The sequence below is a fragment of the Berghia stephanieae genome, chromosome 12, assembly GCF_034508935.2.
Source record: "Berghia stephanieae isolate SIO BIC M18660-M18661 chromosome 12, UCSD_Bste_1.3, whole genome shotgun sequence".
Taxonomy (NCBI): Eukaryota; Metazoa; Mollusca; class Gastropoda; order Nudibranchia; family Aeolidiidae; genus Berghia; species Berghia stephanieae.
Genome location: NC_088371.1, coordinates 9,654,370 through 9,676,979, shown reverse-complemented (window position 1 = coordinate 9,676,979; position 22,610 = coordinate 9,654,370). Strand labels below are relative to the sequence as shown.

Sequence of the window (22,610 nt, the reverse complement as noted above, 5' to 3'; positions counted from 1 at the left end):
GAAGAAAATGGGAAAATAAAAAGGTCTAGAATTACAATTAAAGCACCCAAGAAAAGGGAAGACAAAGGGGAATTGGTTCAAATTGGAAACAGATGTAGATTCCAAGAGCACACTATCAAAGTATTTGAGATCACCTAAAAGTCTCATCCAGACACAAGCACGGGATCCCACTAAGAGCAACACTTTCAAATGTTTACAAATCATAATATATATGTATACAAAACATAATACAGTGCATAACCGAGAGATGATTTACAAGGAAAAAAATATCATCCCCCAAAACTAACTACACATTTTACTGTTTCCGTCTCAGCCAGGTTATCTGGCCGGGGCCAGGACAAAACAAGTAATCTCAACTAGAGACAGAAAGCATGTTGGAAAACAGATATAGGGGGATAGAAGACACAGTAAGTACCTCACTGCCCACTATGGGAGGTCAGGAACCCCACCCATAAATATAACAATAGAGTGATGATTTACAAGGAAAACTATATCATCACCTAAAACTTTAACTACACATTTGGCTGTTTCACTGTTTCCCTCCCAGTCAAGGACTCCGACAAATGAAGGGACAAAACCAAGTAATTTCATTCCAAGACAAAGACATAGTAAGTGACCCCCCCCCCCCCCCCCCCCCGGCCAATATGGGAGGTCGGGAGCCCAACCCATTCTCACCCAATTTCCCGGTGCGGGATCCTAAGAAAATGGGAGGCAATCAAAGTGTTTAATACTAACACACAGTCACTCAAGAGATGATTTACAATAAAGCAAAAAGAAAAGAAAGTTGCTTGGCTTAAAGGAAATACATGTTTTTTTTTTTGGTGTTTTTAAAAAAATAAATCCCGCCCACCCAATTTTTAAAAACAAACTTACCTTTCATTACTTATACTTTGTCACACACACAAACACCACACACACACACACACACACACACAAAATTAATTTTATAAACCATGTGGTAAAAATGTTATCTCATCAGCAGTATTTATTCAAATTCAAATAATTGCGTTAACAATACAACAACATGTTATAAGGGAATGTTTTTGTCACATAAACTTATTGAATGTAAGTCTTCCAACCGTACTGAGTGGCCTTCCAGTTTGTGAGTATATCGCTATGTATTATATCTAAATGCAATGATCATGGATTACACTGTTGCATTGTCTTTCCAAAGACGTACCGTAATGCCATTTTACGCAATCTGTGCAAGAAAAATTTAATGTTTTCAAAATCTGGAGGACCCATAATTTCGGCTGGTCAGCATGTCTTCAAAATAGTTATGGTTTTCACAAATTGTGTCTATTAGTCCCAGCGACTTCATTGAAGCCACAACATTTGAAAAGATCAAAGGTTGACAATTTTCATTGAAAAGCTTAAAATCTAACATAAAATGATTGTTTTTTTGTTTTTTTTTTGTTTTTAAGGGTTTTACGGCGCTTGCAACACATTAAGGTCATATCAGCGCCAGTAAAAAGGAAGAAAATGGGATAGTAAAAAGTTATAGAATTACAATTAAAGCACCCAAGAAAAGGTAAGACAAAGGGGAATTGGTTCAAATAGGGAACAGATGTAGATTCCAAGAGCACACTATCAAAGTACTTAGTCTGAGATCACCTAAAAGTCTCATCCAGACACAAGCACAGGTCCCCACTAAGAGGAAAACACTCAAATGTTTACAAATAGAATACCGTATATATAATACATAATACAGTGCATAACAGAGAGATGATTTACAAGGAAAAAAAATATCATCTCCCAAAACTAACTATACATTTGACTGCTTCCCTTCCAGCCAGGGTATCCGGCCAGAGCCAGGACAAAACCAAGTAATCTCATTCCAAGACAAAGACTGAAAGCATGTTGGAAAACAGACATAGGGGGATAGAAGACACAGTATGTACCTCCCTGCCCACTATGGGAGGTCAGGAACCCCACCCAGTCATAAAATGAGGTAAAATCAACAATAATGGAATTGATGCATTTAACCTCTGAAGCAAAGCAATAACGTTATTAATATAATAGTCAAACAATTTAGATCAAGCTAAAAATCACCTTAAAAAAAGGAAGACATATATATGGCACAAGTTCAAAAGAGATCAGAGGTAGACCAAGAGCAATAATATATATTATATCATTGTAGCTAGTATGAAACCATCTAAAACTTAAACACTGACACTGCTACAGTGATCTTCTCTAAAAGAGATACAATCAAATGAATACTTAGAAGATTATATATAGTTAATAACATAACAATACTAACACAATAATTTGTATAATGGAAAGATGAGGGTAAAAGGAAAATAACATCATCTCTCACAACCAATGAATCCATCTGAAATTTCCCTCTAAACTAAAAATTTCGGACAGTTGTTTTTTTGTTTTTGAGGGTTTTACGGCGCTTGCAACACATTAAGGTCATATCAGCGCCAGTAAAAAGGAAGAAATTCGGTTAGTAAAAGTTCTAGAATTACAATTAAAGCACCCAAGAATAAGCAAGACAAAGGGGAATTTGTTCGAATAGGGAACAGATGTAGATTCCAAGAACACACTATCAGTATACTCAGTTTGAGATCACTAAATGTCTGTTTTGTTTGTTTGTTTTTAAGGGTTTCTCATTCCAAGACAAAGACATACAGCACGTTGGAAATCAGATGTAGGAGAATAGAAGATACAGTAAGTACCTCCCTGCCCACACTAAATGTCTCATTCAGACACAAGCACAGGTCCCCACTAAGAGGAAGACACTCAAATAGGAAAAAAATATCATCTTCCAAAACTAACTACATTTGACTGTTTCCCTCCCAGCTAGGGTATCCGGCCAGTGCCAAGACAAAACCAAGTAACTTCATCCCAAGACAAAGACAAAAAGCATGTTGGAAAGAAGATAAAGGGGGATAGAAGACAGTGTAAGTGCTTCCCCACCCACTATGGGAGGTAAGGAACCCCACCCAGTAATCCATCTGAATTTCCCTCTCAACTAAAAATTTCGGACAGCGTCCAAGTGGAACCAAAAAGGTTTCATTCCAGAACAACAAATAGCCATACGGAAAGGACAAATGATAAGGAGAAAGAAGAGAGAAAGCAAGTATGTGGACTCATGCAAAAAAATCCTCCGGCCCAGGGGCGACAACTACCGACTTCAAAATCTTATCATATACCTATGGGAACACTTTAATGAACGTTTTTGTTTTTAAGGGTTTTACGGCGCTTGCAACACATTAACACATTAGGTCATATCAGCACCAGTAAAAAGGAAGAAAATGGATTAGTAAAAAGTTATATAATTACAATTAAAGCACCCAAGAAAAGGTAAGACAAAGGGAAATTGGTTCAAATAAGAAACAGGTGTAGATTCCAAGAGCACACTATCAGTGTACTTTGTTTGGGATCACCTAAAAGTCTCATCCTGACACAAGCACAGGTCCCAACTAAGAGAAAGACACTCAAATGTTTTACAAATCATATATAATATTATCTGAACAAAACATAATACGGTGCAAAACAGAGAGATGATTTACAAGGAAAAAAATATCATCTCCCAAAACTAACTATACATTTGACTGTTTCACTCTCAGCCAGGGCATCCGACCAGGACCAGGACAAGACCAAGTAATCTCATTCCAAGACAAAGACAGAAAGCAAGTTGGAAAACAGATATAGGGGGATAGAAGACACAGTAAGTGCCTCCCTGCCCACTATGTGAGGTAGGGAACCCCACCCAGTGAACGGATTTTCAGACTTAGTCATTTATAAATATAAAACATATACATGTATATAATAACAATTATATTCTGAATAAAAAATGATTGGTCAAATATTCTATAGCTCTACATAGCCTGATCTCATCATCAGCAAATAAATACAAAGAAGTCTATATTCAATTTACACGAAGAATATACACAAAAACCAAGGTCAAAGGCCTAAAAGTTCAGTTAATAGGACGGTGTTTGTTTTAAACCCATCAAAGAAGTTGATGACCATAGGCGGTGGACATAGCCTTGACTTGTTTGTTTTTGTGTTTTTAAGGGTTTTACGGGGCTTGCAACACATTTAGGTTATATCAGCGCCAGTAAAAAGGAAGAAAATGGGATAGTAGAAAGTTCTAGAATTACAATTAAAGTAGCCAAGAGAAAGTAAGACAAAGGGGAACTGGGAACAAATAGGGATCAGATGTAGATTCCAAGAGCATACGTATTAAGTTTGAGATCACCTATAAGTCTCATCCGGACACAAGCACAAAATCCAACAAAGAGGAATACACTCAAATGCTTACATAGACATTTAAAATAACAAATATAATAATACATAACAGAGAGATGATTTACAAGGAAAAAAATATCATCTCCCAAAACAATCACTATGCATTTGACTGTTTCCCTCCCAGCCAGGACTCCGGCCAGGGCCAGGACAAAACCAAGTAATCTCATTCCAAGACAAAGACAGAAAGCATGTGGAAAACAGATATAAGGGGATAGAAGACAGGAAGTACCCCCCTGTCCACCATGGGAGGTCAAGAACCCCACCCAGATAGCCTTGACTTAAATCTTAAGACAGCCAAATATTATAATAGTAATATTTTGTTTAAAATATAATCAATTAAGTCTTACATACTGTAATAAGCAACAGCTTTTGATGTGCATTATATATAATATGTTTGTTTGTTTTTAAGGGTTTTGAGGCCCCATTAAGGTCATATCAGCACCAGTAAAAAGGAAGAAAATGAGATTGTAAAAACTTCTAGAATTACAATTAAAGCACCCAAGAAAAGGGAAGACAAGGGGGAATTTTTTCAAATAGGGAACAGATGTAGATTCCAAGAGCACACTATCAGTGTACTTAGTTTGAGATCACGTAAAAGTCTCATCCAGACACAAGCACAGGTCCCAACTAAGAGGGATAAACTCAAATGTTTACAAATCATATATAATATGTAAACAAAACAATATAGTGCATAACAGAGAGATGATTTACAAGACAAGAAATATCATCTCCCAAAACTCTAACTATACATTTGACTGTTTCCCTCCCAGCTAGGGTATCCGGCCAGGGCCTGGACAAAACCAAGTAATCTCATCCCAAGACAAAGACAGAAAGCAAGTTGGAAACAGATATAGGGGGATAGAAGACACAGTAAGTGCCTCCCTGCCAACTGTGGGGGGTAAGGAACCCCACCCAGATGTATAATATGCGCTTGAGCACTGCTTTTGATATTATAACACCATCCAATTAATGTACAGTAGAAACCAGTTAAATAAAAATTCAAGGGACTTGGTATTCAATCTCGGATTGGGAAATATTTTAGTTTTTAAGTATAGTGATTTATAATAAGTAATAAGCATAAAAGGATGGTCCCAAACCATGATGACAGTTCTCTATTATTCTGCCATCCAAAGGTAAAACGGTAAAGCTACACTCTCTATCAATATGTGAATAACTTTTTAAAGATTACACATCTTGTGATTTTTGGATTTTATGGGTTAACAAGAACTAGAGGTGCCTAAATGATATTTAAACAAAATAATTTAAATTGAACATGTATCACCCTGCCCACTATGGGAGGCCAGGAACCCCATCCAGACGACTATCCTCCTAACGCCTATTTGAAAATACTAACTGAAGAGTGATAATGGAGAGGCTTTGATGGAACAATACAGACAATGGACGTTTCGTGTATAAACCCTTTGTCAGCACAACAATAAACAATGAAAACAAATAAAGATTCTCTGATAGTCATATTCTGTACTTCAAAATATCTTGAAAATTGATTTAATGAGTAGCTATTTGTCAGTACTGAGTGGTGGACAAGTGAATACTTCATCTAAATCTTTTAATTAAAAAAAAAAATTATTACTTTAGCGAAAAAAATCCAAAAAAACCAAAACAAATAAACACATCACCACCTATCACCGTTGTGGATTAATTGATAAAAAATAAAGAGAAAAACAAACAAACAAGACTTTGGTGCAAAATCTTTATGAAAAAGAGGAGTCCACTTAAGATAAAAATTTACAGAATAATCATCATGGCTTGACCAAAACGCTGTCATTTTGGCCAGGAAATATATCTATAAATTGCAGGGGGCAATTTAATTATTATTCCAGGTCCTTTCAACATACTAAAAATTAATTATTTAACTGCATTTGGTACTTGAAAGAAGTTTTCATAATGAAAAAATGAGAAAAGATAGAAAAGGGCAATCAAAATGAAAACTGACTTTTTCGGCAGATTTTTGCCTAATTTAATAGAAAAGATCAAAAATTTTTAAAATTGAAACTTTTACAAAACAAGAACTTCAGTACTTGAGTGATAGATTTAAGAAATTTCACAGCATTCTAAATCATATCCAAAGACTAAATTACATCTATAGATATGATTTGTAATCCTATTAGTGCCTCTTTGTTATTAACATATTCTGATCTAGTTGGTCACTATCTTATTTTTGATAGGGTTAGCAAAAAAGTTCTTCAGCAATATTAAGCACAAACTAGTGCATTTAAACCCCAATCTATTTAATAACAAGTCTCAACAGATTAATTTTAGTTGCAATGAACAATATTCATTGATATATCAGGTCTACACAGCCGTTCGCGATCGTTAATCGTCTGATTGAAAGTCAGCAGGCAAACTGAGGATGACGAGGGCAGTGGGCAGGCTTTGTGTTGTTTACACAAAGTTCAATGGCATAGTTATATGAATTAACTGTCAAAATATTTTAAATAAATAGAAAATGGGAAAAATATCCTGTCATTTTCTTATTTTCTGTTATTTTCTCGAATTCTGTCAAATATCGACTTTTTTCTGCTTCAGCTTCAAATTTGACAACTTTAAACAAGTCCTATCGAACATTAATTTTATGGACTATATTCATGTCACATTCAGTGATGCTTATGCAAAGGTGGCCAAATTATTCCCATTCACTGTTAATTCTATCATCTAGAAAATTCAAAATCTTTGAAAAGAAGATATAAGACGAAAAAAAAAGCAGAACAAAAACAAAAAAAATCCCCCCAAATAACAAAGGTTTTTAAAACAACAGAGTTGAGTTGGAAATGTGGCCAAATTTTGTCACATCACTGGCATTTGGCACATTTTGGCACCCCTAGATTCTAATCATACTAGAGCAATAGCCACTTCCAAAAAAAAAAGTGAGCTACAGTTTGTTTTGTCTTTGTTTGTTTTTAACGGTTTTACAGTGCTTGCAACACATGTAGGTCATTTTAGCACCAGTAAATAGGAAGAAAATGGGATAGTAAAAAATTCTAGATTTTAATTGAAAGCATACGATAAAAAAAATAATATGGCAATGGGGACAGATGTAAAGTCCAAGAGCACACTTTCAGTGTCTTTAGTACTATTAAGCTTTGGAAATGGTGGCTATCTGAGAGAAAGGCAACTATGTTTTTTAATGAGTCACGGATAGTCGTATTTTAAAACTTGAAATTACACAACTTATCGCAAATATTTATGTTGAATTATTATGTTTTTGTGTAGAAAAATGATTGTAGTTTCTGAAACAACCAAAAACTGAAATTTGATAATTTTGACCTTTTTCACTTTAAAACCGATTTTCTTCGTTTTCCAAATCCCGACTTAATACCGCTTCGAGGCGAATGGTTACATATTTAGTGCCTAATAAACACCCCATCCCCCCTCTTGAATTTTTCACCCAGGCTGTGGGACATATATGGTTTATGTTGAGTCAAAACAGGCGTAAAAATCAATTCAAATTCAAAAGTTAAGAACAAAGAAATTTTAGATTTTAGTAGGAATCTAAATTCATTCTGCCATACAAATACAATTGATATAATAAAAATCAAATTTATGAATAGATATAAAATTCATTGTTTCAATGATTCATCCTGCATTATCACCGTCTTTTGGTGCACCGTCACATCTGATGATGACTAAAATAGTTTTTTAAAAACTTTACAATGCTCTAATTTATAGTTCTTTATGGCCTTGCATCCATAGAAGAGGCTGGTCAGTCTCCACGGTGACAGCAGATGCCTCTGTCAGAGAATTGGAAGTGCTGATCAGTCCTCCAAATTCCATGCCCTCTCCATCTGATGGAGATAGAAAAAGAATGAGGAGACATACTTTTGTCATGGTTTTCTTGAGATTACTTGAAGTATTTTGGGATAATTAATTTCAAATATGATTTAAAAAGAGTAACAAAACAGGGGTTCTGATGGTTCAACTAGGAGAGCGATCGACACATAAGTAATGAAGAAAAAATTGAGGGGGGGGGGGTGTCATAAATTTTTATTTATTTTAAATTGAGCTTTTATATAGCACAATATCCACTAAACATGCTCAAAGCGCTTTACAAGGGGTCCCTGACTAACAGCAACACTTAACATGGATGCCTCTCTCTCTCTCTTTCTCTAAATTTTGGCTTACAGGAAATATTTTACAATGAAACATCCAGAAATCATTCTGAAAGTAAGCTTTCCTCGACTACAAATCAACCCTCAGACCCCCTTTCTTCCTACATCCTCCATAAAAATTATGTATGATACAGTGTGTACCTTATCACTATCATTTTACAAGCAAAACATTGACTATGCATAGAAGAGGAAGACCTGAGAGTATTCTCCGGGATGTTATTTCTTTCTTTCTTTCTCTTTTTGTTTTACTTTTAATATTTATATCTGCCTCTCTTCACCAAATTTATAGAGACTCACTCAGATTATACTTAAGTCCTGTGGTGATGACCGTTTGAGCAGGTTTTCCTACTGGCACCAGACCACACCACACCGTTTCCAATCCTGTGTTCATCCTTAGAGTGTGCTTACCCTGTAAAAAGCAACGAAATAAAAATTGTTATTATCAGATGAGCTAATTCTATAAAAACAATAAAATCAATAATACTGCCTCAGCGGCACGGTGTTTGCTTCGTACCAGAAAGGTACTGAGTTCGATCACCAACCACTGCACTGTGTGGCCTTGAGCAAGTCACCTTGCCATAGCTCAATTTGTGGGGCTGCACTGTGGCTGACAACTCGGTTATTCCAGTCTTCCCTTGGAATAGGCCCTAGAGACAAATTTCCCCAATGGGATGAATAAAAGGAATTTTTTTTTTGGTTATAATTGTATCTATGGGACAGACTTAGATAACATAAAAAATACTTATACAAAATCAAATCGTGAAGCCCTTATCAAAACATCTACATCATTTCTCCAAAATTATACATAAAGGATAACACATGCAGTCAGTTTAAGTCAAAGTTTATCGTTAAAGAAAAAAAATGATTCTGATAAACTGAGAAACCTAAAACAGAACCCACAAGGTCAGTGTAAAAGATGTTTCCCACCAAAAACCTGGCAATGGAGACTGGACATTATCTTGAAGGCCATAAAGACGTCCTTAGGGAAGCTAAAAGATGGGGCTATGTGGTCTTGTGGTATGACATCGGAAGGTTAAGTGTTGCTCTTGACCAGGGACCCCTTGTAAAGCGCATTGAAAGAATGAGAGAGTAAAACACTCATATATATATATACACACACACACACAAACACACGAGAGAGAGAGAGAGATAGAGAGAGAGAGAGAGAGAGAGAGAGAGAGAGAGAGAGAGAGAGAGAGAGAGAGAGAGAAAGAGAGAGAGAGAGAGAGAAAAGAGAGAGAGAGAGAGAGAGAGAGAGAGAAAAGAGAGAGAGAGAGAGAGAGAGAGAGAGAGAGAGAGAGAGAGAGAGAGAGAGAGAGAGAGACAGACAGAGAGAAACCCGTTTATAATACCATAGCATTTTGATCTTAATTCTTTTCTCCATTTTTTTTTCAAAAAAGACAGATTAAGACAAACCTTCTCAAGTAGACAAGAAACGTTTCCATCTCCAAGGAGGAGAAGAGGTTTCTTAGTCAGAGTCTTGGCTGTGTAGAGAGTGTTGATGTTGGCAAGAGTGTGGTCCAGTCGTCCCCCAAATGCTCCCATGGCCACAATGTGATCAACATCCTGGGAATATCAACAATAAATAGTCAAAGACTATAAATGGCATATAGTGTATGGGCGCGTGCACACACACACACTCACACATACACACACACACACACACACATATAGATGTATCACCGACTGGTTGGGATGGTCCAATTGGTCGAGCATGTATTATGCAATTACTGATATAATGATAAAGAATTTAAAATGTACAATACAATTCAACCTCTGGATAACAACAACCCCTGGATAGTGACATTGACCTTTGGTCCCTATTTTTTTTGGCGCTACATTATTAGTTATAAAAACCCCAAAATTGCGACATACATTTTTGTAAAACACCTGAAAACATCTGTTTAGTGACATGTGTATATCGCACATGTGAAAGAAAGAGAGGAAGAGAGAGAGAGAGAGAGAGAGAGAGAGAGAGAGAGAGAGAGAGAGAGAGAGAGAGAGAGAGAATTAGAGAGAGAGAGAGAGAGAGAGAGAGAGAGAGAGAGAGAGAAAATAAGTAGGAGTGAAATATCTGTTCAATGTTACAGTTATCGTTTAACGTTATAACAAGTGTAACTAAATGACAAATTGCCATATTTATGGACAATAAAGATCTATTATTATTATTATTATTATTATTATTATTATTATTATTATTATTATTATTATTATTATTATTATTACTGACATAACGATAATCCGCAGATGACATCGACGCTTGATACAAAAAATCTAGCCAAATAGGTAACCTCATTTGCGATCAGTGTCATCTCTTACTCTTGGCCAATAAACATGCTTCTTTTCTGACCATTGAGATATCCTAAGCCTATTCATAGCAGAAGAGATTGCTTTGTAACCAACCAAAAAGAACACGTGATTACATACCAATGCAGACACTTTATTACTGTTGCCACTGCGCTATTGACAATGAAGTCATTACCAATCGCTGACAACCCTGCTGACCAATCAAGAACTAATCAAGAAACAAAGTGTCTACCCTGATCAAGAAAAGAAAAGTCCTCACCATTGATGTCAAATTAATTAAACAAAAGCAAAAAAACAAAAACAAAAAAAAAACCCCAAAACAAAACAAAACAAAGAAAAAAACCGAAAAAAACAACAAACTAACCATTTTTAATGTGACTATATAATTAAATGCCATCTAATAATATAGCTACACTGATGACAGCCCTAAGCCCAGATAAACTACAAAGGGAACGTGGTGTTCCTGCAATACTCACAATTTGAAAAAAGGCAATACACATCAGTGAGTGAATAAGCATAACTGGTAATCCCTTTGTCAACAGGAAAAAATACACATTATAATACTTGGGTGGGGTCTTTGACCTCCCATTGTGGGCAGGAGGTCAAGCTGTGTTTTCCATTTCCTATATCTGTTTTCTGAGTTGCTTTCTCTTTGTCTTGGAATGGGATTACTTGGTTTTGTCCTAGCCCTGGTTGGGGTCCTTGCCCGGGAGGGAAAGAGTCAAATGTATAGTTATATATAGTTTTGGGAGATGCTATTTTGTTCATTGTAAATAATCTCTCTGTTATGTACTGTTACATATTTTTGGTTTTATCTTACCTTACCAGAGTTCCGTCTCCTACAGAGATTGAATGTGATGGAACCCCATTCTTCATGCTAAAGGGTCATTTCCTATCCATGACTTACTAAGTTTGCCTCATGCCTTTCTGCCAACTACTTTTCTCTCTAGTACTAAATTTTGGATAGTGACTGTCTCTGAAATTTGTCCCTAAAAGTTCAGGTTTCTCATTTTAACTTCAGCCAACAGTTTTGACGACCTTTGGCTTGAATCAATAAGAACCAGAATGTTTGATTTCTTTCTGGTCCAAAATCTCTCAGAATTATGTGGTACAAACCCCATCTCAAAGCATCAATTTCATCCTTCGTTATGGTCCATGTTTCATAGGCATACAGGAATGTGGACCATACATAACATTTAGCCATACACACTTTTGTTTCTGTTGATATTTTTATGCTAGTGAGGATTTTTCTATTGACCTTTGCAATAGATCTGCTATCTGTGTGAATCCATTCAACAACATCACAACCAGGAATATCAGATCATGCCTGCGTTGTTACTGAAACTACACTAAACCCCAATTATATGAACCAACCCCCCAAAACACGATACCTCTTCAAAAAGGCCAACTGGGCCGCACTACGAAAACGAATTGAGGGACTGTCATTAGAGATCATAGAACAGCACAAAAACGGTATGGATGTAAATGAAATGTGGAGCCATTTTCAGTCCTGCCTACTCAGTGCAATCAAGGAGTCAATTCCCCAAAAAGTACATAAAAATACAAGAACGCCGCCGTGGATGAACAGGAAAATACAAGCACTACTAAGACGCAAAGCAAAAGCATTCAAGCGGGCTAAACTGAGCGGAACCTGAGATACATACAAATCGTTGCAGCGTCAAAGTAGGCGTGAAATAAGGCAGCAGAATGGACGCACATTAACAATGTCATAGAAAAAGGACTTGAAACAAACAATACCAAGCCATTTTGGAACTACATAAAAAGCAAGAAAAACGATTCCATTGGTGTAGCCCCATTGAAAGAAAATGAAACCCTGTACATTAAGGGGAAGGATAAAGCAACGATCCTCTTGGATCAATTTAAATCTGTCTTTACCCCTCATGATCCACACGATACAACCACCCCACCGACATCACATAGGTGTGACCAATCTCTTACTAATATCAACATAAACATCTCAGGAGTTGAAAAGTTGCTGAAAAACGTCGATCCATCTCAGGCGTCAGGTCCAGATAACATCCCCAACACAGTACTAAAGGAGTGTGCTGAGAGTTTGGCCCCCTCATTATGCATAATTTTCCAAAAATCGGTCGACACCGGGATGCTCCCTAATGACTGGCTGAAGGCAAACATCGCACCTGTATTAAAAAAAGGCAACAAAAATAAAGCAGAGAACTACCGTCCAATCTCACTGACGTCTGTAATATCCAAACTATTAGACCATATAATCTGTAAGAACATGATGAACCACTTTGAGAACAATGACATCCTAACTGACCTGAACCATGGGTTTCGCAAAGGATACTCATGTGAAAGCCAACTCCTAATAACTGTAATCGACCTGTTGAGACTCCAGAATGCCAACACTCAGGCAGACATCGGCATCCTCGACTTTTCCAAAGCATTTGATACTGTGCCCCACCAAAAACTCCTGCAGAAACTAGAAAATTACGGAATTCGTGGCTCTTTACACACATGGCTTTGTAATTTCCTAACAAAACGTACCATGAAAGTAGTCCTAGAGAGGCACGTCATCGGATGAATGTCCAGTCATATCAGGAGTACCACAGGGAACGGTGCTAGGACCCATACTATTTCTTTGTTTCATCAATGACCTACCTCTACGAGTAAAATCTCAGATTAGGTTATTCGCCGATGACTGTCTAATATACCGACCAATAAAATCTGCAAATGATCAAAAATTGCTACAAGAGGACTTGAATAGTCTCCAACAGTGGGCTAATGATTGGGGAATGAAATTTAACGCAAACAAATGCTACATCCTCAGCACAGCTAAAAAGTACAATGAGACCTACAAGTTAAACAACACCGTCCTGAAACAAGTCGCGATAACCCATACCTTGGCATCACCTTCTCAAAGGACTTGAAATGGGGGAAACACATGAACAAAATAACCCAAAAGGCATGCTGCACCCTCGCGTTTCTCCGCCGAAATCTTAGCCACGCCCCAACGTCATGCAAACAAAATGCCTACCTCGCCCTTGTGAGATCACAATTGGAATACGGAGCAATTGCCTGGGACCCCTACCTGAAAGAGGATATTCAAAAACTTGAGAAGGCCAGAGACAAGGCGCCCGGTTCATAACTGGGAACTATAAGAGCAGAACCCCAGGATGCATGACAAAAATGTTAGAAGAAAGAAACCTCATCAGCCTCCAACAAAGAAGAAAAGAAACCCGTCTGTCATTCATGTTCAAGATAATAACAGATCAAATACCATCAATAAAGGCAGACTCCTTCTTCACACCACGACCAAACAAAAGAAAAATCCGAGCACTCACTTTCGCCAACCACATAACCGAAAACCCCATTGACAGATATGCCACAAACAATTCGAACTGCTTCAAAATCCCACAGACAAGAACACAAAACTACAGAAATTCTTTCTTCATTAGAACTATATCGGAGTGGAATGGGCTGGATGAACTGGTCATCATGGTACCACACCTAAACGATTTCAAGGCCCGACTGACATGGGCCCGCGCCCAATGAGTATGTAGTTGAAATACAACAAGACCATTGGTTTCTTCAACACCAACGATACAGATCTATAACTATTTGAACTATCCAATTTTCTTCCTTTTGACTAGCAAGGAAATGACCTAAATGTGTTGCAAGCACCGTAAAACCCTTAAAAAAAAGAAAACAAATCCCATTCTAATGAGGTTGGGACATGTCTTATCACAGGCACTGGTCCGCATTGCATCAAAATATTCATGGGTCTCATCATGCCCCCTTTTACTGCTATCTTGAAAACATCGGAATAACAAACACACTCCTGGATACTGACATAATGGGCGATATCATTATCCAGGGGTTGCACTGTAACATAATTTACATTAAAACAAAAGTAGATAACAAAAACCAAGGAGAGCCTAAACAACTGTAGTTTATACAGTCCAGGACTGAAGGGAGCAGTGGCGTAGGGCCTTAAAGGCTATTAAGGCTAAGTCACAGGTCGTCATTGTCTTGATAATTTGTAAGAATTTAACAATAAAAAGTTACACTTTTAATTTTCTATTTCACAAACAATGAAATTCATTGTTGACCTGGTGTTAAAAAACCCTTACAGAGCCTCAAAACTTGAACCAATCACACCGTTTTGAATTTACTACAGCTGGAGTCGTACTCGTGCCCCTGACCAATCAGTACAGCGTGTGGCTTTAAAAGTTGAGAAGGCTTCCAGCCATATTCCCACGGTACAACCAGGCGATGCATTTCACGTTTGCCGTGTGCTATGACTGTGGGCATGAAGAGGCATCTTGACTTTGAACTGAGTCATTGTGGCTTTCTTACTCGCAGCCACACACAATGACCTAGTTAATGGCAATCGTGTTGTACCTGTTACCCATCCCTCTTCGAGGCGTGTCATCATGTCATATTGAATTCCACTTGTCCCTTTTAACTTGAGTGTGAGACTGTATGTTATGTTAATTGATAATTCGAGTGTTAATCTGATGTATGCAGTGTCTGTTTTTTTAATTTTATTTAATTGCTATTAAGTGTGACGAATCGCATCTATTACATGTTGACTATCAATACCAGTTCTTTGAATAGGGAAAACAAACTTTTGATTAAAAGTCTCCGTCCCCATCAACCAAACGATTTTGTACTCACTATTAAAGACGGGAAGCAGAATCGGTCATTTAATTTGATAAAAGATTGGTATAGTCGTTTTCCTTGGCTTACGGTGAGAATAGAAAAGAAGAGTTTATTTTGTTTTATTTGTATTTTGTTTGGCGATAACAGCAATACAGAATTGTCTTGGACAAGAAGTGGATTTACCTGTTTGAAAAATTTAACACAGAGAGCATTGAACCATCAGAAGTCTATCTTACATTTAAATATCACCACTAGATTGAAAACCGTTGGTACTCTTCACATAGGTGGACAGATTGACGGTGGCTATCGTTTATCCTCAGCCAGGCATTATGAACAAGTTACAAAGAACATACAAATCTTAGGTAAAATAATTGAGTGCATCAAATGTTTATCTCTCTCTCTCTCTCTCTCTCTCTCTCTCTCTCTCTCTCTCTCTCTCTCTTATCCATAACTAAAAGATACTATGCGACAACACATCTCTGATCCAGCCCCATGCTCCTAAATGACCAGGCTACGCCGCTGGAAGGGAGTAGAAGTACAATTGCCGATTATTGCTATGGTCACCACAGCATCAAATTGTTTGCAGAGAGAGAGAGAGAGAGAGAGAGAGAGAGAGAGAGAGAGAGAAAGAAAGAGAGAGAGAGAGAGAGAGAGAGAGGAAGAGAGAGAAGAGGAGAAGAGAAGAGAGAGAGACAGAGAGAGGGGGAGAGAGAGAGAGAGAGAGAGAGAGAGAGAGAGAGAGAGAGAGAGAGAGAAAGAGTAAGAGAGAGCGATGCTGAAAATTGAATTGAAATACTCTATCTTTAAAAAATTAAAAGAAAAGTAGTCCTTCAGTTCAGAGTCAGAGTCATAGGACAATAATATGGAATCAAGAGGTTATCCTTTAGGGATAAATGCACAGTGAATATTGGTTGCTACCATTTGAACAAAACACTAATCTACCTAACTCCAGCACCAATTCTATAGTAAATACATTATTGGTGTTGCATCGCAATAAATACATTGTTGGTGAAAGCTACAGTATATGATTTCAATTTTGAATAAAATCAAATCCTGCCTGTTTAAGGCAAATTTACTGACAGCAATTGGATTCAATAGTCTGATGTTACATCGCCCAGCAACGGCGGCCATCGTGGTTCTAAACAAAGAAAATCTGTACTTTTTATTCTTCATGCTGGCTAGAACTTTTCATATGTCTTGTGATCAGAATGTTTAAAAGTCAAAACACGATCAGATTTATAATGTTTTTTTTCCCCTCTGGATATGCTTTTATGCTCATCTGAGAAATATTTCATAAGGGAGTTCGCCATTGTTCGGATAGTTTAGAGCCAGTTACTAAGTAACCATGCGTCATTACGAGGGAAGTGACGTTACAACTGTTGAAGCGTATTCCACATATACTTTACCTTCAGACCATCCAGTTTCTCTACAACAAGCTTCAGACATTTGGTGAAATCAGTGTAGTCTTGATCTGGAGTGTTGATGATCTCAACTCCTTTCTGAGGTAGACAGATAGCAAAAATGTGCTTAATAAATACTGTGACTCGAAGTTTATTGTAGGTGGGTAAAAAAATATGATGTAAGTTGATAATGCGAATCAAATATCACATTAAAATTAACATAACGGCTTGCCAGATACAGTGTTGATGCTAAAAATTGTGCAATACATAAAACAAAAACAAAAACAACTCGAAAATTTATAGAGCACAATATCCACTTAATCAAAGCACTTTACAAAGGATCCATAATCAACAGCGTGCTTAATATTGAGGATATGACGCATGTTAGGCAATATTACAATTTTTTTCTGACAAAGACAACACTATCAACAGCCAGGAACTCATTTTACAGCTGAGTACAGTGGAAGAATGTGAGTAAAGAGCCTTTTACAAGGTCTCAACTATGCACTGCTCAGAGTGGGACTCTAACCCTGGACCTTCCAGTCCAAAGGCGAGTGTCATACGACATAGTCACACATTGTGCTGGTAGACAAAAATTTAGTGTCTAGCAGAATTTTCCTAAACACACAGTGTGGCTCATGGAAATTATTTGGTATTGGTGCAGCTTTGTTGTGATCTTTTGGTATGACACTCCCGTTCAGATCATTTGGCCCTGGGTTCAAGTCCCGCTCTTAGTGGTGCAAAGTTGAGTCTTCATGTGCAAAATGTGTACCAGGTCAGAAACCATGTTGTTTCAGGCATCCTACTTGTTGTGCTGTGTTGCTTTTGGCTAGAGACCCTTTTAAATGCACTTCAAACACATTGAGTAGATATTGTGCTATATATAAATGATCAAGATTATCATTATTATTATTACCATTTTTTAAACTTATTTCTATTGAAGAGTGGTCTCACCTTTCCACGAAAATAATCCAATGCCTCTTGTGTGACTGAGTCAAAATCTCCTGAGATGACATTGGGTACATACTGAGTCTCTCCCTCCAAAGCCATTTTATGGAGACGGTTTGCTGCACCATCTGTCACAGCTGTGTAAATACCTAGGAGGAAAAAAGAATTACTCAATGTTCTTCTTCTTCATATAAACCATTGAGTCAAACTGAGCATATGTAATCTAAATATTGCATATCCAATTTTTTAAATTAAAAAACCTATATAATGGTGCCTTTCTCAGAAGCCTGAACCTGCAGGTAAATTGCCCTATAAGCGGAACATATTTGGGAAAATTAGTAAAGATGACTGTAAATATATGATGGAGGAAAATCTAAAATTTGGTACCTGCTGCCTAGTTTGTATTTCACTTGACTTTTTATGGTCTTGGCATACTGGTACAATGCACCTTGGTTACAATGAAGTCTACAGAACGGGTGGTAAATGTTCGTTTTGACATTAATATACAAGAGATATACATACTTAAAGCCCCCCCCCCCCCTTCAGTCGTGGCTTGCATTGTCTAAAGAATGTAATCTTCCCACTCCAATGACTCCCATTCTTCTTCACAACCAAACGCTCATCTTCTCTCTTAATGATATGCTACGTACCCAACCTACCACACTCACACAGCCACACAAATAGAGACAAAGTCATCATGATGTGTCCATGTGTCATAGGAGGCACTGACTCACACCACTGCTCGCCAAAACCCCATACAAATGCAATGCTTCCATCCTAACCCCAACGCCTGATTATTAGTAAATTACAGTTTGAAAGCGGTCTTCCAGATGATGATGGTGTGTAATAAACTCACTAAGTTTGGAAAGCTATGCCAGATTTTTAAAATGCCTGGCATGCTCTTTGCCGTTTGATAACTTTGTTGTAGCTGAGGTATGTGGTTATGAACTTCATTGAATGTGAGGTGTTAAACAGAGGAAAAAAACAGGGATTAAAAAAGTTTTAGTTGAATCCAACATCGCTGTATCAGAGGTGCACCGTAAATCTATAAGGGTATATAATCCTTTGTACAGTGTTATTACTTGAGTGCTTCATGATGTGTAACCATCCTAATTGCTTCATATGTGCATTTGTTTTTTATGTTGATAATAAACCTTGGCAATGACTGATTCAAGCATTAAATCACTTGATAGTGAAATGTAAGTTATCAATTAATGCACTTACTTTTGCTCCACAATGCTTTCAATACAGGTTTGTCAAATGGTTGATTCAGAACCATCAAGGCAATCTTGGGTCCTATAAAGTTAAAATTCTCCAAAATAAAAAAAAGCTTTCATACAATTTGATACTTATTTCAGAACAAGTAATGGGAGGACTTCCACAAGTTCCTGGCAGTGAAGGGAAACAACCCCAATATTAAAAGAGGGATTATTTTGATGGGGTGCATGAAAAACTTAATAGATAAATAAATAACAAAGTGGAACCAATGTCAGGAACTTATGGAAAAGAAGCCGAAACATAGGTTCGTAGACTTTGTCTGTTTGATGTTTTTATGTTTTTAAGGGTTTTATGGTGCTTGCAACACATTTAGGTTATATCAGCGCCAGTAAAAAAGGAAGAAAATGGGATAGTAGAAAGTTCTAGAATTATAATTAAAGTACCCAAGAGAAAGTAAGACAAATGGGAACTGGGAACAAATAGGGATCAGATATAGATTCCAAGAGCATACCATCAATGTACTTAGTCTAAGATCATCTATAAGTCTCACCCAGACACAGGCACAAGATTCAGCAAAGAGGAATACACACAAATGCTTAAATTTCATTATACATTAAAAATAACAAATATAATAATACATAACAGAGAGATGATTTACAAGGAAAAAAATATCATCTCCCAAAACAATAACTATGCATTTGACTGTTTCCCTCCCAGCTAAGGACTCTGGCCAGGGTCGGGGCGAAACCAAGCAATCTCTTACCAGGACAAAGACAGAAAGCAAATTGGAAAACAGCTATAAGGGGTTAGAAGACACGGTAAGAATTCCCTGCCCACTTTGGAGGTAGGGAACCCCACCCAGATTGTCTTTTTGAGGCACATCTCTATAGATAAAGAGAGCCAACTTTTTATTACTTATCTGTAATTTTTTTTATTTCTGAATTTTCTCTAAACAAGTATTTTCATGCATTACTTGAAGAAGGAGGTCCCTGTCGCCATCTTGCTTAGTTTACACAGAGACTGAGTTGCCACCTTTGCTGACCATCTGGCCATTGTGCGGCTATGTGGTCTTGTATGACACTCACTTTCGGATCGGAAGGTCCTGGGTTTGAGCCTCGCTCAGCGCATAGTTGAGTCCTTGGAAAAGGCTCTTTACTCACATTCTCTCACCGTACTCAGATGTAAAATGAGTATGGCCATTAACAGTGTTGTCTCTGTCTGAAAAAATTATAATATTGCCTAACAGGCAATTAGTCCCGTCCTACATGTTAAGTGTAGCTATTGGCCAGGGACCCCTTGTAAAGCATGTTTAGTGGATATCTTTTTAAAAATTATCTTTGTGTAAACAAAAGAGGATAGCGGCAGGAACCGCCCTCCTTAACCAATGGTGGATTTTTAGTCTTGAAACACTTTAAATAATCTGGCCAGTGCCTTTGTAAAAACAAAAAAAGATGACAACAGGGACCTCGCTCCTTAACCAATGCCCATTTTCATTTTCATTTGTTCGAATCTGAAAAAGTGGGAATAATAATAATACAGTTCAGTGCCCAGACATTACAAAACAGAAAGATAATCAGCCTTCCGATGACTATGATTAGTCTATTTATTATGATTTTGGGGATACCTTCCGAAAGCTCCTAGTGCTAGCATTTCTTTCAATTTGTATTTTCACCGAGGACCTTTTGTCAGGCATTTATTTATTTAAGTTGTCATCATATAAAAGCATTTTTCAAACTCTAGAACAAACCTTGATAAATTTGTGAAAGTTTATAATTTCCTAATTTGACCATAGTTTTGATTCTTGGCCGCCATTTTGATTTGTAAAGTATTGAAAGGTAGTGCAAAGCAGTCCTAGGTTGTTTTTTTTCTATTTGGGTTTGCTCGAGATCGGAGGATTTATTTTTCTATTAGGGTTAGTCATAAGTCTCAGTAAAAGTGCTAGGGTGTTTGTTTTTCCTATTAGGGTAAGTTAAAGGTACTCGGTTTTATTTTTTTCTTAGGGTTAGTTGAGGGAATATTTGAGACACCGGGCAATGGGTAGAGGGTGGAAAACTGATATAGAAATAGAAGAAGAGTTCACAAGAACTTGTTTTGCCCAGATATATCTCACTGACACAGCTCATACCCATACTTCGGCCTGTAGAAGGATGATTTGTGCTTGTCTCACACTGTCACAATATATTCTTTTCGTCCTAATTTTTATGTGGACATCGTGTTATGTTGTTAGAATAGCTTTTCCTTTAGATCACAGTCACATTGACTTTTGTTGTTTTTAATTTCTAACTGGACTTCCAATTGATCAATGATTTTGTCTTTCTCTACCATATTACTGACATATTACTGTTATTTTCCGTTGCATCAATTTGAGAGAGATCAATAATTAATACAATAGATCTATTAAAAGCAAAAACAAACAAAAGCTATATTGCCATGGAAGACTATTCTACACAAGCGCATTGGAATTTGAGTCCAATAGCCACAAGGGACTATTCATCAGACCCCGAGTCCGAATATCCGCAGCCTTTTCGATGACGAAGAAATTAGTTTAATAGAAGACAACTTACCATCTGAAAGAAAACTGGAAAGAGGGCGAAAATCCATTTCAACAGTTCTTTAGGAATAACGGGGTTTCTTAAGTTTTCAAATGAAATATTCACCAATCGGATCTAAAAGAAACAACATCAGAACACTATCTGATGGTACAGTTGGTCCTACGAGTAAGCACTCCTTTTGCCAATGAAAACAAAATAGTCATGTGATCACAGCAGACCGATAGATAAACAGGGATGACAATTTGGACTCGTAGGATCCAAATTCCAGAAATTTGGACCCTTGACAAAGTAACAGGCTTCTTGAAATTTGGTTTTGCTTCTTGGGCAAGTCTGCTGTTAACTTATTTATGTTTTTTACTGGTCTCTGTTACGGCAAAAAAAAAAAAGAGAACTGTGACGGTGACACAATCCGTTTGGCTTACTGGGCTTGATGATTTGGCTTCCTACCTCCTTTCCTGGCATTTCTGAGTCTTCTCCCCTCACGTGATTTTTTTATTTTTTTATTTTTTATTTATTTATTTATTTTTTTTTTTTTTTAGGGAACTGTGTTATCAGTCCACCATGGCCGAAATACACAGCTGTGTATTCAGTCCACCGGAAAAGATTATAATTATACCAGCTAAACTGTTTGACAGAGTGCGAGAAGGCAAGGTGGCCGGCTGTTTTAGCACAGCGTAAACTGTAACCGGGGTGGGGTCAGTTAGGTGTTCGAGCTCCTTTCTCGGCATAATATTTTCTTTCTTTCTTTCTTTCTTTCTTTCTTTTTTTTTTTGTACTCCCTTGGCAAAAATTCTTAATTTTCAACTTCAACACAATGACACCATTCCTGGTGACTTGAGAAATTTGAACGACATTTAACATTTTTATTTATTTACTTTCACTCGCTTTTAATATTATTATTTTTATTTAGAACACAGTGAGACGTCAAAATTTATTGCCTTGTGCATTCCTTGTACGTAACAATATGAGTCAAGAGAAACACGAAACAAAAACGAACAAATAAACAAAAAACAAAAAAAGAAACAAAACAAAACAAAAAAAATGTTAAGAGAACAACTTTATAGTTATAGGCTCTTGAATATGTTTGAGGGATCGTCAGAGAGAGAGAGAGAGAGAGAGAGAGAGAGAGAGAGAGAGAGAGAGGGGGTGGGAGA

The 22,610-nt window shown here is 37.1% G+C and overlaps 1 protein-coding gene across 2 annotated transcripts; it reads right to left on the bottom strand.

Moving 5' to 3' along the window:
* Positions 1-959: 959 nt before the first annotated feature.
* Positions 960-22,245, bottom strand: LOC144958065 (thiamine pyrophosphokinase 1-like). 2 transcript variants are annotated; one of them, XM_078889669.1, is made up of 7 exons: positions 21,469-22,245; positions 18,911-18,998; positions 17,693-17,835; positions 16,745-16,837; positions 9,804-9,953; positions 8,685-8,796; positions 960-8,063 (listed from the first exon to the last, which is right to left on the bottom strand). In XM_078889669.1, exons 1-7 carry the CDS (start codon positions 21,469-21,471, stop codon positions 7,942-7,944), a joined length of 711 nt encoding a protein of 236 aa, XP_078745795.1. In that variant the 5' UTR covers positions 21,472-22,245; the 3' UTR covers positions 960-7,941. The 2 variants fall into 2 exon arrangements, with proteins under 2 accessions (XP_078745795.1, XP_078745794.1); XM_078889668.1 differs by having other exon boundaries at positions 18,911-18,982; positions 21,469-22,229.
* Positions 22,246-22,610: the final 365 nt, after the last annotated feature.